Genomic DNA, 19,626 nt, shown 5'->3' with positions numbered 1-19,626 from the left:
AAGAGACATCATGGCTCCTTGTGAGAAGTGCTGTGGTGGGAATAAGTACAGGGACTCTCAGAGCACAGGGGTTTGGAGTCACCCCAGAGGTGCTGATACCCAGGCTGAATGGAACTACAGAGATGTGTGTACATGGTGGGGGCAGGGAGGGAGAGGGAAGAGACAATGGCAGCAGCATGTCAGGGAATTGCAGGGAGCTTGGGGGGATGGAGTGAAGGGGTTCCCTGAGGCGGATGGGCTGGAGAGTCATCATGGAACATGCTGGGAGGGTCAGGGTTAGGCTGGGAGTCAACTTTATCCTGAGAGCCGAGGGGAGCCTGTGAAGGATTTTAAACAGGGAGCACGATTAGATCAGCTTTGCACTTTTACAAGTGCTGTAGTATATATTTGAAAGTAATATGTAGTCTATTAAAGGAATTCCAGTGCTGTCAAACTGCATTTCTTTTTACAGTCCTTGTCATTATTCAGACCTGTCACCAGGTCTGACCCCTAGGCTCTCCCTGGGGGAAAGTGATTGAGTCTTACACTTTGCAGTGCCTCAGATCCCCAGGAGGGCATCATTACTGCCGTTACATGAAGGAAGGAGACCTGCCCCCACCTCTACCCCAGCAAGTCCCAAGGCAGAGGCCACACGGAGGGGAGGGCCTTCTACCCAGTCATTACCAATTCCTGCAGCAGCCGTGCCCTCTTACAGACCCCGTGTCTGTTGAGCCCAGCCAGACAGGCCTCTGAGACTGATCCTGGGCCTTGGGAGACTGTGCGTTGTATTTTGCAAGTCTCTGAGGCTCCTTAAACAGTGTGGCATCACCGCTTCGTGTCTCCTCGTTTCCCTGTCGGGTAGCAACACCGCTAGGGTCCTGGGAAGGGCAATTGGCAATTTGAGTTTTTGTTTTCTTGCTCAGCCATGATTGAAGCCCCGGAGCAGATCCTTCCGAGTAATGTCATTAAACATCCCCGTCCAAGCATGGCATAAGGAATTAAGTTTGGTTTGGGGGGAATGTGATGGTGGCACCCTTCAGCATTGTTCAGTACGCTGGCTGCTTACAGGGTTGAGACGATGTTATTCCTATCGGGAAGTTGGATTCTGTCGTATGTCCCATGTGCCTGGCCCAGTGCCACGTGCCATGGTGGAGGCAAGAAGAGAAGCAGTGTGATAAGCACCCTCCCTTTGGCTGGAGAGAGAGGGCAGGGAAGAGTCTGACTTGGCCACTGCTGTGTACCCAGCTCTTAGCTGCACAGTGCCTGGCACGTGGCAGGCATCCACTAAGTGCTTTTTGAATGAGTAAGTGAGGGCTGGAAGCAGGGAGGGTGCAAAGCATTATCTCATAAAGGGGCAGACCAGATACAGCCAAGGGTCAGCTGCTCAGAGGCGGTGACTGTATTAGCGGCATTACTAGGCCCCATGTCCCCATCTCCTGACTTTAGCCCTGCCTCTTTCCCTGCTCCATCCTCTAAAAAGAGCAGAGAGTGAGCCTTCCTCAGCAGAATGCCTTCAAGGTAGGAAAAAGCAGATCAGCAGGGCTAGAAAGATGTCCCTCCTGGCTGGCTCAGGGTGGACAGAGGTACAGGGCAGGCACCTGGAGGCCCAGTGGGTTAGGACAGGCTTCTTGGAGGAGGTGGAGCTCACCTTCACGAACTAATTATCTTCCAAAGGCCTCCACCTCCAAATACTATCACATGGGGATAGGGCTTCAACACATGCATTTGGGGTGTGGGGTGGTGGGTGGACAATCAGTCCACAGCACGATGCATTCAAGTGGTGAAATGTAATGTTGCAGGACCTACACACTTTAAAGGAGCACTCACCATTTACTGGGTGCCTCTTGGGTGCCCTGTGAGGTGCCAGACTTTACAGATGTCTGCCCTGGTCCTTACAAAGGCAGGCGAGGTTAGCACAGAGTTAGCAGCACTTTTCCGATGAGTCTCAGAGAGATTAAGTCCGCACACAGGGCCCAACAGACAGGCAGGGATTCAAAGCCAGGTCTCCTGCCCCACATTAGATTGTGTCGCGTCCAGTTTTCCTGCTTGGCTTGCCATTAGTGGACAAGGCGCTCTGCTGTGGGCCCTGTCCTGGGGGGGCAGCACAGGGGCTGTCTGTTTATATGCCCACCTCTCACACCCCAGTGTCAGCCTCCTTCAGGATCCCTGCCTGCTACTAGTAGGGACAGTGACTTCGAGACTACAGTCAGGAGGGAGAGCCTGTGCCTTCAGTGACCCACATGGGCCTCGGCCAAGCACAGTAACAGCTCTCCCCTGGGGCTGCTGCTTGGCTGTTGCTTTCAGACACGTTAAAGGTGTCTTTTCAACAACAACAGCAATGCCAAAGTCAGCATGGTTGTGTACAGGGATAAAGCAGTTTCCCTTAGAAATTTTCTGTGTTGGTGACACTGAGCTGGTTAGTTACAGTTGGTGCTGTGGAGAGGGCACTATTCTAAACAGTGTGGACGAAGGGGTGAGAGCACAGGCATGTGATCTAGTGTCCACTTAACTGGCTGTGTGACCCCAGGGCAAGTTATGCACCCCCTTCTGAGCCTGTGAAGCTGCTGGCTTGCTGCCTGGCACAAGTAAGTACTGATATTTGGGGTTAATGATGGAGGCGCACAAAAGCAGAGGAGATTTTGAGGCTTCCCGGGATGGGATCAGCTCTGCCATCTTGCAGCCATGTGACTTTAGTCGGGCTGCTTCCTTTGGCACCTCAGTTTCCTGGTCTGGTAGAATGGGAGCATCAGGTGTCTTTGAATGAATTACAAAAGTGCGGATTCCAATCCCTGCTTGCCTCCCAGTCAGACGTCCCTGGGTAGTCTGTACAAACTTACAGAGGTGGCCTCGGGTGCTCGTCGGTTCCATTTATTGAATCCCTACCACATGCCGACAGCTCTCATGTTATCTTGCTAATTTCTCATAACCCAGTTGAGGCTCAAGGTCTGGGTGAAGATCAGTATGGAGCTCTAAGGTGAGCAGAGAAAAGCAAGTTTTCTTCTAAAATTGTATGGTCATTGTAACTGTTTTCCTACAAACACAGCTGGTCCTCAGATCTATATGGGCTCTTTGGGTTACTGTCTTTTTTCCCCCTCCTACCTCTCCCTCCACAGTCCTGGCAACATACCACACATACTGCTTTGCACCTGGTTTGTTCAGCTTCATCTAAGTGTTGGATCTTCCATATGGGTGCATTCTTTTCTTCAACTGCATGGTATTCCGTTATATGGATTTGCTATGATTTATTTAGCTTGTCATCTGTTTGAGTTTTTCCCAATATTTTGCTACAAACAAACAATGCTGCACTTGTATGTATATATGTACTATATACATAGGTATTTTTGTACATTTGAGAACATATCTGAGTAAATCCTGGAAGTAGAATTGCTAGGTCCAAGGGTATGTGCATTTGCAATTCTGAAAAGATGGTGCTAATTTGCCTTCCACTGAGATCATACTAGTTTATATTCACTATAGCAATGTATGAGCCTGTCTACTTTTCCACATTTTGTCCAAAGAAGGTATCATCCAACTTTTTGATCTTGGGTAATCTGATAGACAAAAATGGCATCTCATTGTAGTTCTAATTTGTTTCTTTTTCATGATACATTTCATAGAGCATCTTTTCAAAGGAGACATTTCATTTCTTTTTGTGCAATCTGTTGATAACTTTTCACATTTTGCATTTGTACTCATTTATAGGAGTTTGTCATATATTTGTTGGTAATTTGCGTTGCACCTTTTTTTCCTGTTCTAAAACAACAAACAAGACTAATTTCTTTTATGAGTGCTTTTTGCTATGCTGTTTGGTGATTTTCCATTTTCACTTCTTATTTTAAATATTTGTATTTCCTCCTTCCTTTAAATGATTACATGGTTCACACGTTTTGTTTTTTTAAAAAATTTAATCAGTGAAGTCATGCATTTAAAGTATATTTAGTAATATGTGAAAATGCTAAGTATATAATTTTAGGTGAAACAACCTGAATAACAGGCCTATAATGCCAATTTTCATAAGCAAATTCATTGATATTTTATAGACAAAAATGAATAAAATGAAAAACCTCCAAATGCTAACAATGTTTATACCTGGTTAATATGATAGGAGGTGAATTCTAGTTTTTGTACTTTTTGTATTTCCTAAAATTTAGAAATTGATTTAAGGTTTTCTAATTAATAGGCCTTTAAAAATTAGTTTTAGATTTACAGAAAAACTAAGCAGAGAGTACACAGAGGTCCCATATACCTACTCCATACACCCACACCCAGTTTCCCCTATCATTAACATCTTGTTTTGTTTTTTTATTTATTGATTTATTTATTTTTTTAATTTCATCTTATTGTTGTGGGGGATACAGAATTGCAGGTTACATACGTTGCCCATGTACCGCCTTTCCCCCCAAGTCAGAGCTCCAGGCGTGTCCGTTCCCCAGGTAGTGCGCGTTGCACCCATCATGTAGGTATATATCCCTCCCTTCCCCACCCCCCCTTCCCGAGTCAGCACCTTCAAGTGTTACCATTCCCCAAACGGTGTGCAATGCACTCATTGTGTAGGCATACCCCCTTCCCTTCCCCCACCCCCCACCTCAGTCTGATATCCGATTGGTGTCGTTCCCAGATGTGTATTTAGGTGATCAGGGAAACCAATTTTCTGGTGAGTACATGTGATGCTTGTTTTTCCATTCTTGGGATACTTCACTTAATATAATGGGTTCCAACTCTCTCCAGGAGAACCATAGAGATGTCGTATCTTCATTATTCCTTATAGCTGAGTAATATTCCGTGGTGTACATATACCACAGCTTACTAATCCAATCATGTATTGATGGGCATTTGGGTTGTTTATCATTAACATCTTACCTTAGTATGGTACATTTATCACAACTCATGAACCAATATGGATACATTATTACTAACTAAAGGCTATACTTTATTCAGATTTCCTTAGTTTTAACCTAATATCCTTTTTCTGTTCCAGGATCCCATCCAGAATATCACATTAGTTGTTAGGTCTCTTTAGGCTTCTCTTGGCTATGATGTTTTTTCAGACTTTGTTTTTGATGACCTTGCCACTTTTGAGGAGCACTGGTCAGGTATTTTGTTGGATGCCCCTCACGTGGAATTTGTCCTTTTTTTTTCCTCATGATTAGAGGGGGGTTATGGGTTTGTGGGAGGAAGACCACAGAGGTGAAGAGCCATTTCATTATATCATGTTAAGGGTATATACTATCAACATGACAAATTAATACAATAGTTAACATTATATGATAGATCAAATGATTGGATTAAATAGTTTATATGTTTTATTGGCTTTGTTTTGTTTTTGTGGTATTTTTCCCTAAAGAATCAGCTCTTAAGTTTTTGATTAGTTCTATTATTTTTCTATTTTATTATGCTCAATTCGTTTTTAAAAATTTAATAGTATGAGTACACCAGCCATGATTTCACTGAGCACTGCAGGTGCTAACATATGGAATGTTTTTTGTCATTGTCATTTTCTAGATACCCTGCGATTTCTATATGGATTTATTTTTTTGATCTGAGTTGTTTAGAGAAAATTTTTAAAAATGTCCAAGTTGGCCAGGCACGGTGGCTCATGCCTGTAATCTTAGCACTCTGGGAGGCTGGGGCAGGAGGATCGCTTGAGGTCAGGAGTTAAAGACCAGCCTGAGCAAGAGAGAGACTCCGTTTCTACTAAAAATAGAAAGAAATTAGCCGAACAACTAAAAATATATAGAAAAAAATTAGCCGGGCATGGTGGTGCACACCTGTAGTCCCAGCTACTCGAGAGGTTGAGGCAGAAGAATCTCTTGAGACCAGGAGTTTGAGGTTGCTGTGAGCTAGGCTGACGCCACTGCACTCTAGCCTGGGCAACACAGTGAGACTCTGTCTCAAAAAAAAAAAAAATGTCCAAGTGTTAGGGCTTTGTAGTCCATAATTTTGTGATTACTTTCTAGTTTTTCTTCTGTGTTATCAGATAGTGTATTATTTTTGCTTTTTTGGTGAATTTTTATTTGCAGCCTAATATGTGGGAAATTTTTTTGTTGGTTCCACAAACACTTGAAAATCACATGCATTCTTTGTCTTCAAGGTATAGAGTTTGATATATATATCAGTTAGACCTGGCTCATTTATTATGTAATTTTGGTTATTCTGTATCTTTACTTAATTTGGCCCATTGGTCTGTCATGAGCTAGAAGAGGGGAATTCAAATCACCTGCCCCTGGTGTGTGTCTGAGATCCCCCCTTTTATTGCTTCTGGCTTTTGCTCTGAATTGTAGGGCTGTTATTTAGAGTGAGTGTTAGATCTTCAACAGTGGATCGTATTCTTTATTATTATAAAGTCTTCTTCTTTGTCTCGTTTAAAACCTTTTGCCCTGAAGTCAACTTTACTTGCCTACTATTGAGATTACAGCGCCTGCTTAGTTTGAGTTTACACTTACCTGGTATGTTGTTTGACCTTCCTTTATTTTCAAAATCCTTGACTCACTTTGCTTTGGGGCTGGCTCTTATATGTGGCATATGGTTGAAGGTTTTGTCTCCAATCTTAGAATCTTTTCTTTTTAGTAGTTTACTATGGCCATTCATTGACATGGTTAGTATTTTGGTCTTAGTTTTACTATCATATTTTATGTCTTTATGTCTTTTTGCTTCTTAAAACAAAATCTTTCAATATATGGTCTGTTTTATTTTGTGTTGTGTTCCTTCTGACAATTTGGAAGGTTTGCATTTTACTTTTACTTCAGGAGGTTGCCTTTATATCTATGTAAAATGGATTTAATCTTTTGTTGAGATCATACTAGTTGTTTCTCTTCTGAAATAAACAATCACAAAATTAGTTTATAAATTTGGTCACAGCTTTTATCTGCTCTGTAACAGCCTTTTTCTGGTGAATTTTCTTGGTTTGCCACGTTTTGTCCTGTGTACTCCTTTATTTCTTCTATAGCATCTTTGTCTACATCTTGTACTGGTTCCCCTTTGAAAGCCATGAACTCTCTTGGATCAGCATTTTGCAGGTGATGCATGTAGAGGAGGTGCCAGGAAGTGCTTTAGGAGAGCAGGATTGCTCCCTGGTTCACAGGAACTTTGCTCAGAGGATCATGGTAGTAATTTCTTTTAGTCTTTGCTTCTACTCAGTCAGCAGAGATCTGTAGCTGCGGTCTTCTCCCAATTCAGAGCCCTCCTCCCACTTTGCCTCACCAACACACTGCTTCCTATGAAGATGGCGGATCTGTGCTTTCCTCTGCTGGCCCTGCCCACCTTTTACTCCAGAGGATCGGAGGCAGCTCCCACTGCCAGACTACATACCTTGTTCCCATTGTTCTTGATAAGGAATCATTGGTTTTTTCCTTCAGGGAGTGCCAGCTACTGGCTGGCTCTGCCAGCTGTATCCAAGATCTGCAGCCACAGGTGTCTTCTGTAGGTGTTTTCTCACAGCCTTTTTAATCTTCACTGCTTTTGGCAGCCCTTTCCTGTTTTTGGCAGCCTTCCCATACAAGTTGTGGTTCAGGTTACAAATGTGTTCTGGTTTTGCTGAAGAGGGAGTTTGCATTTCTGTTTCTTTCTCCTTGATTTGGGGTGATTTCAGATATGAAAAAGAGTAACTTTATTCTGCTATCTTAAAACTGTCTAGTGTTGCAAATTTTTATGTGTTCTAGTATTGCCTCAGTTCAAACATTAGCCAGAACTCTCTGAATAGGGTTGACATCTGCTGAAGCTGGGATCTGACAATAGAAAGGAAAGAAGATGAGAATTGAGAATAAAATGGGAGGGTTAAAAAAGGAGCACAGAGTATACCTGCCTGTGCTGTATTGCAGCAGGGTTCTTTCTGTTCCCCATCTGGGCTTTCGCTAGGAGTGTGCCACTGTTTGCGTTGAGGCCAGGCAGGGCACTTAAAACACCCATCTGTCTCCTCACCTGTCTCAAGGGAAGTCCTTCAGAGCCTGGCAGCTCTCAGGCCAGGGAGGGGAGGGCACACGCTTTGCTCTGGACAGGCTGCAGGTCTCGGCTCTCCATCTCTCCCCACACCCAGAGCCCATCCATGCAGCCCGAGCTCTCTGTGTTCTGGCTGGTCTCCTAGTGGTAGTGGCCAGTTCCTTCTCCATGCAAGCTAGGATCCTGTTTCAGGGAAGGCAGTCTGGGGTCAATGCTTGTTAATGGTGTTTATATGCCCAAAGAAAGGCTTGCCCATCCAAAGGGAAGGGATCCATGTGGGATGCCCAGAGAACACAGCCAGGGAGGAAAACCTGCCTGTAGAGTCCAGGCCTGGCCCTTTGTATTATTGCCTCTCAAATTCCCACACCACTGGATGGAGATATTTTATCCCCATTTTACAGATGAGGAAACTAGAGTCTCAGAGAGAGGCTAGGAGGCCTTCCTGTGGACACAGTTAAGAGACTGAGAAAGGGATTTACATGCAGTTCTGTCTGGCTCCACGGTTTGGACACCAGTTTACTTATCCTTACCCCTCTCCCCCGTTTACCTTCCCATGGAGACCCCACCCCATCCTCCGATGATTGCCTATGTCCACGTCCCTGGGTGACCCTGCTGGGTGCACGCTCTGTGTCTTGCTTCTCAGGTCTGGCTGCATTTTATTTAAGCCCCCGGGGACTTCAGGGTTGGGAACCAATGGGCCATACGCTATACATCTGCCGTCCCATGTCTTGGGCAGCTGTGTCCCCTCAGCCTTGGCTCAGGGATTGTCCCCTGGGATCAAATGCACCTGGATCCTCGGGGCTCTGTGATCTCAGGCAAGTCACAACTGCTCTGGGCACACTCTGTATTTCTAAAATAAGATTACCTGTGACTGTTCTAAGTGCAGAACGCAGCTTCTAAAGCCACATGACCTTGGCTTGAATCTTGGCTCAGTCACTTATTAACTGTAGGACTTTGGCTAATTATTTATCCTTTTACTCTGCACTTTAGTTTTCTCATCTGTAAAAGGTGAATAACAATGTATATGTCTTATAGGGAAATGAGCTAATAAGTGCAAATCATTCAGAGCAGTGTCTGGCATAGGGCAAGTGCTAGATTAATGCCAGAACTGAGTACACAAATTATTACTATTATTAAGCATGCAAAGCGCTCAGCCAAGGCATGGGCATAGATGAAGGGATGGGTAACTGGCTGTTGCTGCTGTTCTAATCCATGCCCTTTCCTTCCTTCCAGGAGCTTGGGCCCCTGCCCCAGCCCGGTAGAGGCTGTGGAGGTCTTCAGTCCGGAAGCCTGGTTCCCAATCCCGTGGCCCATCCCTGGCTGCGGGGAGTGCAGGCTCCCACGACGTAGCGGTGGCCTGCAGCGGCCTCCTCCCCGCAGCGAACCATGGGCCAGAAGCTCTCAGGGAGCCTCAAGTCGGTGGAGGTGCGAGAGCCGGCGCTGCGGCCGGCCAAGCGCGAGCTGCGGGGCGCAGAGCCCGGGCGGCCGGCGCGGCTGGACCAGCTGCTGGACATGCCGGCGGCGGGGCTGGCTGTGCAGCTGCGGCACGCGTGGAACCCAGAGGACCGCTCGCTCAATGTCTTCGTCAAGGATGACGACCGGCTCACCTTCCACCGGCACCCGGTGGCCCAGAGCACTGACGGCATCCGCGGCAAGGTGGGCCACGCCCGCGGCCTGCACGCCTGGCAGATCCACTGGCCCGCCCGGCAGCGCGGCACCCACGCAGTAGTCGGCGTGGCCACGGCGCGGGCTCCCCTGCACTCCGTGGGCTACACGGCACTGGTGGGCAGTGACGCTGAGTCGTGGGGCTGGGACCTGGGCCGCAGCCGCCTCTACCACGACGGCAAGAACCGGCCCGGCGTGGCCTACCCGGCCTTCCTGGGGCCCGACGAGGCCTTTGCGCTGCCGGACTCGCTGCTGGTCGTGCTGGACATGGATGAGGGCACGCTCAGCTTCATCGTGGACGGCCAGTACCTCGGCGTGGCCTTCCGAGGCCTCAAGGGCAAGAAGCTGTACCCGGTGGTGAGTGCCGTGTGGGGCCACTGCGAAGTCACCATGCGCTACATCAATGGCCTTGACCGTAAGTGTGCTCCGTTCGGAGAGCAGGGGCTTCTGAGGCTGCCCATCCCTGGGGGGGTTGGGGAAGCAGGGGGGCCACGCCCTCCATGGCAGGCGGGACGACCCTGCAGTGTAGAGTCCTGCTTAGTACATGGGTTTGGATCCTGACTCTCTCCTTTGCTGGCTTGGTGATTTGGGGCTGTGCCCCAGTTTTCCCATCTGCACAAGCGGCACAGTGATAGTAATCTGTAGCTCGGAGTTGCTGTGAGGATCAATTAAGATAATATATGTGAAGTGCTTAGAACAGTGACTGGCACCTAATAAGGGCTTTGAGTGTCAATGGCAATTACAAATTTTTCAGTGTGCATAAAGGTGGTACAAAATGACCCAAGCTACTTATAGTGTGACAGTGACAAGTCACAGTGCCTGGACTCGAATGCCGTGCACTCAAGTTACTGATAAGTAATAATAATAACAACTGTCCTTTATTTACCACCTATTGTATGCAAGGGCTAAGACTCAAATTCCAGCTCTTGCAGGTGAGCTGTCTGTTAAAGGGGACAGCTGCCTCTCATCTCCAGCTGACTGTCACCCATGGGAACGAGAACCCTGGATTGTGGAATCTTCTGATTTTTCTGAGAGAACCCAGAAATCTAGACTGTGTGAACTATCCAAATTTTTGAAGTTGACAGCCACTGAAAACTATTCAGGCAAACAAAACACCCTTGCAGGCTGAAGACAAGCCCACAGGCTGGTGGGTTTGACCCCTGAGAACTCTATGGCCTCCTCTCATTTAATATGCACAACCATCCTTTGAGGCAGCTTACAAATCATAGTAACAAAAATGGTTCTTGGTTTTAGGAAGGAGTCACTCAGAGAGCCAGGGTGGCTTCTGGACAGAAGTGCACATAGTCACCTGTCCTGAGTTGAATCCAGCTGAGCAGGACCGGGAGTCAGGCACTTGTGGGCTTGCACGCTCCCATGCATCCGTGACCAGCACCTGTCTAAACAGACCTCCTGCTGTACCTTAAAGCTCTTAGAGGCTGGTGCTTACAGCGGGAATTCCAGTTTATTCATTCTACACTTTTTTTTTTTTTTTTTTGGTAATAGGGTCTCACTCTGTTGCCTGGGCTAGAGTGGTAGTGTCATCCTACTCACTGCAGCCTCAAACTCCTGGGCTCATGCGATTCTCCTGCCTTAGCCTCCCAAGTAGCTGGAACTACAGGCACATGCCACCACACCCAGCTAATTTAAAAAAAATTTTTTTTTACAGATGGGGTCTCGCTATGTTGCCCAGGCTGGTTTCAAATTCCTGGCCTCAAGCAATCCTCCTGCCTCAGACTCCCAAAATGCTAGAATTGCAAGCACGAGCCGCTGCACCCTGCTCAGTTTATTTATTTTAAATGAGAGACATAATTGCCAGTCAGTGAGGCAGCTTCCAGACCCTTGCTGTAGAGATAGGAAAACCGAAGAGCAAAGCTACAGAGAGCCAGAACTGCCCCCCCCCAGTCTGTTGGCCTCTGAAGGCCACTATTTTCCCGTGCTCCCCCCTTTAGTTGAGGTACTGAGAGTAGCACTCCAGAAAATAGGTCAAGGATAAGATTTTACTCAAATAAAATTCACATTTACTTGAGCATAGGGTGGGTTGACAGTTTTTAAGGCTGGCAGGCTAACAGAAAAGTGACTGATACACTCAGCTCTTTGGTATAATTGGCGACACTCTTGCTCATAGTTTATTTTCATGGTTGTTGGACTAAAATTGCCATTGAATGACAAAGTTTTGTTTCATTTCTTCTATTTAGCTGGCTAAATCTTGGAGCGGATGGGTATATTCTGAGAAGGGCAGAGTTAGTTAGTCATCACGGTGCCTTGTGGCAAGTATCTGGAAGCCTCTTAGACATGGTTACCAGGCAAACCCCAGTGGTGAGAAAACTGACAGCAGCTAACACTTTTTATTTAAGGGCATTGGCAAATTTGCTTGCTGGAAAAATTACTAGACTAGAAGGGTGGCCTTGGTATACCACCAAGTCTGACGTGCCTCCCCAGTGCTCAGTGGTTTTGTATTTTTGGTGAGTCACTATAACTCCTTAAGACTCACTTTACTCATCTGTAAAATGGGACAGTATCAGATCCCTTTCACAGCTGCTGTGAGCTCTTTTGTGGTGGCACCAATACTGTGGTAGCTGGGATTAAAGGCCAGACATGGACACCCAGTGGGAGCTACCAGAGCCAACAGTGATGCCCATAAAGTAAGCTTCCTCTTGGCAGTTGATTGACACATCGGTATTATCTGTGGCCTGGTTTTCAGGTACAAAGCTAATGTGCTAACAGGGTTGCAGCCAGTGGCTCCCCCATGCGTGTTGTGATCAGGAGCAGTCTCCCTGGTGTTCTGCTCTGGGAGGTTGGGTGGGGAAGGGCGGTTGTATTTAAGGCATTTTAAGCTCATGGGTCCTTCAGGTGGTTGAAGAAGCTTGGTGAGACTGAAACTTGAAACATTCCATGCCCCTCCTCACTGGCCTTGATCTTTCAGGTTGGCTGAATGTGGGATACTGGATGTAGGAGGCAAGAGAGGCCAGATGTCATGTGATTCAAGCCTGTGGCATTTCCCATTCAGTGACAGGGTTGGCTTGTCTGCCATGGCACTAGTCTGTTCTCCAGATAGGAGTAATGCTCTCTCTCTGGCAGGGGTGTGATTTCAGAAAAGGGAAACTCAACTTTTCTGGGCTTGAAAGGCCCATCCACGGTCAGCCTGGGACAAGCCCTGGCTATAGGGTGGGCAGTAGGACAAGCTGCAGTGGAGTTTCACAGAGCTACTTGGGAAGGGACCATCTGATGCCTATAGCCAGTGATCTGGGCTGAAGTCCACCATGGATCCCTGGGGACTGGGAATAGTTGGGCCCTAGGGGGTCCCCGGACAGGGAAGGTGACTCAAGGTGGGGTTCTGTGTATAGTAAGAATTCCGAGCTAACATTGGTTGAGGACATGGTGGCAGGTTCCTAAACTCAGACCTGAGGGAGTTGTGGGGTACCAGAGTCAGTGACATGCTCAGGAGCATAAAGGCAAGACAACTCTCTGAGGTTGCTTCTTGGGGGAGAACTCTGCCGGGGGGCCCCCTCACAGACCTGGGTTAGACTCTGGACCCAGCACTCAGCAAGACGCCGTGGGCAGTTAACCTCCTCTGTGAACGTCAGTGTTCTCCTTTGTAAAATGGAGATAGTAAAGTTTACCAGCACAGAGCAGACACATAGCAACTGGTGCCCACTGCTATGGTTAATTAAGTGAGCTGCGGCAGGTTCTGGGCTTCACCTATGGATTAAAACAAAAGTGGCCTTAATAGAGGTTTTTCTTTTAATGTGATAGAAGGAAGGTAATGGATATCATCTTCTCAATTTTTTAATTTTTATGACTGTAACAGGAAAACTTAGAAAGGGCTTACCGCATTTAACTCTGAAGCATGTATTTGTTGAGAGCAAGAACTCCTGGAGGTGTGATTTCCTATTGCAAATGCATAACATTGTCTAATCCCCTGCAAGTGAAATTGTTCTGCTACACCACAGAGTGGAATGGCCCAGCATCCTGGAGTTTCCTGCAGAGGCTGCAGGCTGCCCAGGGGTTCTGCCATCTGAGCGAGTGAGAAGCATGGAACCTGGACAAATGGGGAAGCTGTCACAGGGTGCCCAGGGTTCAACTAATAATAATAGCAACCACAACAATGATTAACACTTAGGTAGTGCTTAGCCTGTGGGGTTGGGTTTTATGCTAAGCACTTTACAAATTTTAATTCATTTAATCCTTGTACTGACTCTTTGAGCTAATATCTGTGTTATCATCTTCAGCTTACAATGAATGAGGAAGTGGAGGCATAGAGAGCTTGAGGAAGTTGCTTAAGGTCACACAGCTGGCAACTTAGGGAGCCTGGGTTCAAACTGAGGCAGACTGGCCCGGTGGGCACCTCGTGGGGACGTTTACAGACAGGGCAGGGGGAGAATGCACAGGAGCGTCTGCTCTACCTGGCTGGGTGGCCAGGCAGCAAAGGGCTGTACCGTGGCCTTCAGCAGTGAGTTTGGGTGAGGCCCTGAGATGCTGTCTCTGTCATTTTTCCTCCTGCTGCCGGCTTCATCTCCAGCCCTCAAAGCTCTTGGCTCAGCACAGAACTCTGCAGGGTGTTCTGAAAGCTAAGTTGCATAAAGACAGCCCCAGCGGTGGCCATGAATCAGGCATGCTTGATCACTAACAGGGGAATGTCACTCCAAGTGTCCCGACTACTGTGAGGGTTGGGCCCCTGGAGTGGGCCAGGCCTTTGGAGTCTGCTCGGGGAATTGCTCCTTGGCTCCCGGGCTTCTCTTTCCACATGCTGGCGGGGCTGGGAGGGCGGACAGCATGGCTTTGTTCATGTCGTGGAGTTCTGGGGTGGTAAGTGGTGTCTGAGTGACACAGGAAGTGGAGAGGAGCCCCAGACAGAGACAAACGGCCTTGAAGTCCCCAGCAGCTTTGATGTTGAGGGTATTAATCATTACGCTTTTTGTTGGATACCACCATGTTCTGTGCCCTGGGCCGAGTATTTTACTTATTTTTTTTTCTTTTAATCACATTAAGCTTTGAGGCAATATTACTGTTATTATCCCATTGTATAAATGAGGAAACTGAATCTTGGGAAGAATTGGCCCAAGGCCACACAGCTGGCAAGTGGCAGAGCTGTGTGTATACCCCGGTTACAACCACTGGCCTGCCCTGCCTGCTGCCGCCTGGGCCGTCCTGCTCATCCTTGCCCACAACTGAGCGGGCCCGACTCCAGAGTGGGCAACAGTGCCCAGAGCTGACTTTCAGAGGGTGGAGAGTGGCAACGTAGGTATCTGGGCCTAACTGACTGGGCGAGCTTGTCCACCTGCATGGAACTGAGGAAGCTGTATTTCCAGACCTCATTCCTAGATGGTTTAATCGATCTGCCAACAAGTATTTATTGGCGCAGCGGCTCAGCAGAGGAGGCTGGCGGCCAGCCACGGCTTCTGGTATTGATGAAGGCCAGAGAGAGTTTTCTCCCAGGATGACTGCAAGGACACCATCCCCTTGCCAGAGCTGTCCTCCCGGTCTGTGCTGAATTCACGACCTTCCTGCTCGACTTCCTCTCCCAGGGGCACGAGGTCCTTCCAGCCTCCCTGCCATCTGGACTTGGCTCCTCTGGCCCTGGTCTCCCCTTCGCCCCCCTCCCCTATCAATCTGTCCTGACCCCAGCTCTCCCCCAGCCCTTGGCTCAGGACTCTGTCTCTGCACTCGCAGCTCAGTGCTGAGTTCTCCCCGTCTGCCCCATGCATGTGCCTTCTTTTTCCAAGTGGTTATGTCATTCCTAGGGGCAGCGCTGGCAACCCAGGAGGCTTGCAGGGGGAAGTAGGATGAGTAAGGATTTAATGTGTGCTTCTTTACTTTTTGAAGGAAAGCTGTGCATGTGTTAACAAATCTAAACAGTATAAAAGGGTACATGATGAAGCATCCCCACCTGTACCCCAGCCCCCAGCCCCTAGCCCTGCTGGCCCCCCCCCCCCACCCTTGGCAGTTTCTTGTATGTCCTTCCTGATATGGTTTGGATGTTTGGCCCCTTCAAATCTCATGCTGAAATTTGATCCTGATGTTGGCGGTAGGGCCTGGTGGGAGGTGTTTGGGGTGGGGGTAGATCCCTCATGAGCGGCTTGGGGCCCTCCCTGCAAAAATGAGTGAGTTCTCGCTTTATTAGTTCACGCAAGAGCCGGCTGTTTAAAGGAGGCTGGCACCACCTCCTCCCTTTCTTGCTCCCTCTCTTGCCATGTGACGCACCTGCTCCCCCTTAGCCTTCCGCCGTGATTGGAAGCTCCCTGAGGCCCTCGCCAGAAGCAGATGCTGGTGCCATGCTTCTTGTACAGCCTGCAGAACCATGAGCCAGATAACCTTTTCTCTTTAGGAATTACCCAGCCTCAGGTATTCCTTTATAGTAACGCGAAATGGACTAACACACTTTGAGAGATATTTGTGACCAAGAATTTTTAGATCATACTACCAACATTGCCCTGCATCTCATTTTCTCCCCTTAACGGACCTTGGCAATTGTTTAATATCAATTAATGTAGAGCTGCTTCATTCTTTATTAACAGCTGTATGGGTCCATAGTGTGGTTGTATCATAATCTAATTATTCGGATCCCTATATTTGGACATTTAGGCAGTTTCCAGTCTTTGAGAATAAATTTTTCATCCTAATTTGAATTCTGTGTCTGTCCCTTTTTGGCTAGTTAAAATTCTGAGCCTCGGTTTTCCCATCTGTGCAGTGGGAGTAATTACATGCCCCTTGCAGAGCTGCTATGAGGACTGGAAGTGATGCAGAAATGAAGTGTGGTCCAGCATGTGGCTCCCAGCAGTTTAATACCAACGTGTTTATCTGGCATTTCCTGTTGCAGTGCAGAGCTCTTCGTGGGCACCTGACGAATGCTTGTGAATGCTTTGGTTTCTAGTTTAAAATACAGTAGGATCACATTAATTTGATATTAAGGAGGCTTGAGACACATTGTTGGAATGAGGTCATCTGAATTGTACAATCCATTTGGTCCTTATGCAGGGTGCCAGTCAGCAGGAGACACCTGGCCCCTTACTTGCACAGAATCGGTTCATAATACGTGTGTTTTGCTGCTGCTCCGAATGCTGAAGGTGGTGGTGCTTGGAGGGGGGACTGCATCTTAACCTTCTCGGCCACATCCCCATAGCACCCCGTGGAAGAGAGTACCCAATAGGTGCTCAATAAATGCATATTAATGTTCTGGCCTCCCACCACCTGAATAGCTTTTCTTTTCTCTCCCACAGGGGGACCTGAGTCATAGTTGGCTGGAACAGAGGGGCTGGCTATGGCTATGAGCTGCCACCCCTTTGAAACCTGGCCCCCGAGTGACCCTTTCCCACCTCCCATTGTGTGCTGTGCACAGCACATCTGTCCCCACACACAGGACAAAGCAGAGGCTGCATGATGGGCCAGGCATTTCCATTCAGGATCCCTACATTCGAAAACTGACCCCTACCCTTTGTTTGAAAGGAACAGACTTCCAGTTGAAAAAAGGCCTCTCTCAGACGCCGTGGCCTTGCTTTGAGGGAGGGTTTTCACATTTAACACAGTCATGAGTAGGTCTGTGGAAGTCCTGCCTGCAGAAAAAGGCGGCTTTGAAATGCAGGCGCCAGCATCTGCAGTCAGGCTTGGTCGGGACGAGTGTGCCCTGGGCCACAGCATGGTCTCGTGTGAGGAGCAGGGTTCAGAGATCTCCCAGCACTGGACTCAATCAGTCCTGACTTGGCTTCTAATTAGCTCGGACCCTAAGCAAGTCATTTCACCTGAACTTTAGTTTCCTCATCTGAAAAATAATTATTTTGCCACAAGGTGTAAGGATTATGGATTAGTATATAGAAAGTGACTCGTCTTAGTGCCTGGCACATAGTACTGAAAAAATGGTAAGTTTAAAAACCGGTTAATTATTACTGCTCCCAAGGATTGGTAAAATTACTGTTATTAAATGTGAAAATAATAATTTTTATTAAATTCTGGTCCACATTGTGAAACTGAGGGATTTCACACAAGGGACTTCAGGAGGCTTTAAGGCCTTTGACTCTTTTCTCCGTAAGATGCGTGATGGAAATGCCACCTGAGGTTCAGAGGCCACAGCGCGTCTGTCGCAAGGGAAGCTGGGAGTGTTTAGCCCTCCCTCCCTGTGAGCAGTTTCAAATGTTTCCGGCTAAACATCTTGTTCAAGTGTTTCTCTAAAAGGCTGCCGCTCCCGGTGGTGACTTGTCTGGTGAGCATGTGTTCAGCAAGATACCAAACAAGCAGTGCCCTTACCAGCTGTGTCCACGTGGACCTTCGTTGTGGATGAGCTGCTGGGTGGTGGCCTGAGGGGCAGCATCCACCTCTGAACAGACTGTTACTAGGCCTAGCTGTGGACTGGCCACCGTGGACCTTTGCAGAAAAGGGAAGAGGCAAAGGGTCTCCCCGTTTCAGGCGCTGGCAGAAGGGTAAAGGGAGGGTCCCAGGTGGTAGGTTTAGAAGAGACACCATCTGGCTGCCAGCGCAAGACCCACGTTTTACAGGTGGGAGCCGAATGGACCAGAGAGCTGGGGGGACTTGCCCAAGGTCCCCCGCGGCCTTGACTCTTGGGCAGAGTTTAGACAGGTGTCTACCACCACATGCACATACAGATGAAGACCCTCCCTAGCTCCCCAGCACCTCCTACATGCCAAAGACGCTGCTCCAACCCCTGCTCAGACCGTAGAACCAGGGAGTTAACACAGTCACAGAAATGCTGGGTAAGAACTGGTCCACCCGCTTACTACCTGGGTGGCCTGGGTGTAAGTTTCCTAACTTTTCAGTTCCTCAGTGTCCTCACCTGTAAAGTGGGCATAGTCATGGCACTTACCCCGTATGGTTGTTGTCAGCAGTGCTTCTTGAACCATGGTGTATATTCAAGCAACCTGGGGATCTTGTTAAAATGGAGGTTCTGACTTAGTGGGTCTGGGTCTGGCCCAAGATTCTGCATTTCTAGCAAGCTCCTGAGTGACACTGATGATACTGCATGTGGAGGGCATGGCACAGAGCAAAGCCCCCACAGTCACAGCTTGTCCTCAGCCCCCACCATCCACCTGTCTACAACACTGAATGATCCTGCAGCCAAGCTGAGATGCTTATTCCTCTGTGCCGTGGTCTGTGCTGGCCTCTCTGTTGGAAGTGGCCCACTTCCCCGACCCCAGTGAGGGTGGTGTTGCCAAGCCTGGCTCTGCTTCCCTCCCCTCCCGCCCGGCTGACTCCAGGGCAGCTCCTGGGCCTTGCTTTCCCTGCTCCCAACAGTTCAGCTGTGCCTCCTGCATCCCCCCTTTTCATGCTGCCCCACGTACCTCTTGTTCTCATCCTCCCCAGACACCAAGTGACTCAGTTTATGTGTCCTGGAACCCAAATTCTCCCCTTGCCAGCGAGGTATACACAAGTAAATCCACACTATTATCCCTGAATTCTCCTGTGAGGGTGACTTTGTTTGGGAAGGGATTACTGCAGATGGAAACAGCTCTTTGTTGACAGTCACTGATTGAGTGCTCACAATAGGCCAAACATTGCTCAGCGCTGCTCATGCATCATGGTATTTAAATCTTATCACCCTATAGAAAGGCTACACAGCACCCTATGCATGGCAGCTCATTTAACCCCCGTGGATGAGGAGTGTTGTTGTCCCATTTCACCCATGAGGAACTGAGGCTGAGGGAGAGGAAGAGCAGCTCGCAGAACATGCTTGGGAGGTGGCTGTCCCCAACTCAAATCCAGGCCTACTCCAGTGCCCACACCTGGAACCTCCATGCTACTCAGATCTTGTGGAGTCTTCCACGGTTTTGCAGGGGGTCCCAGGCCTTGGCTTGAGTGAGCTTAACAAAAGGGTTTACTGACGCCGGTGTTGGCAACCCCCACGGCCACAGCCCTTAAATACCCTGCAGTACAGCACAGAAAAGTGCATTCATCCTCCGCCCACCCGATCGGCACTGGTGCTGATTCTGAGTGGGTGGTGCTGGGGAAGCCTATTTGCTGGGGTTGGGGGTGGAGGGTGACGGTGGGCTGTCAATGACCGGGGAGAGCAAGCGACCTGCCGGGCTGGCCGCAGCATTTATT

At 48.3% G+C, this 19,626-nt stretch overlaps 1 protein-coding gene across 1 annotated transcript in view; it reads left to right on the top strand.

The window, feature by feature from the left end:
• SPSB4 (splA/ryanodine receptor domain and SOCS box containing 4) overlaps positions 1–19,626 on the top strand; it is an 80,214-nt gene that overhangs the window by 5,988 nt on the left and 54,600 nt on the right. Inside the window, exon 2 of the mRNA XM_069473157.1 lies at positions 9,148–9,994. Coding sequence (XP_069329258.1) covers positions 9,301–9,994 — 694 coding nt within the window. The 5' untranslated portion in view covers positions 9,148–9,300. The remainder of the gene's footprint in view (positions 1–9,147; positions 9,995–19,626) is intronic.

Source organism: Eulemur rufifrons, chromosome 7, assembly GCF_041146395.1.
Source record: "Eulemur rufifrons isolate Redbay chromosome 7, OSU_ERuf_1, whole genome shotgun sequence".
NCBI classification, from domain to species: Eukaryota; Metazoa; Chordata; class Mammalia; order Primates; family Lemuridae; genus Eulemur; species Eulemur rufifrons.
This window is presented reverse-complemented; position numbering and strand designations above follow the sequence as displayed.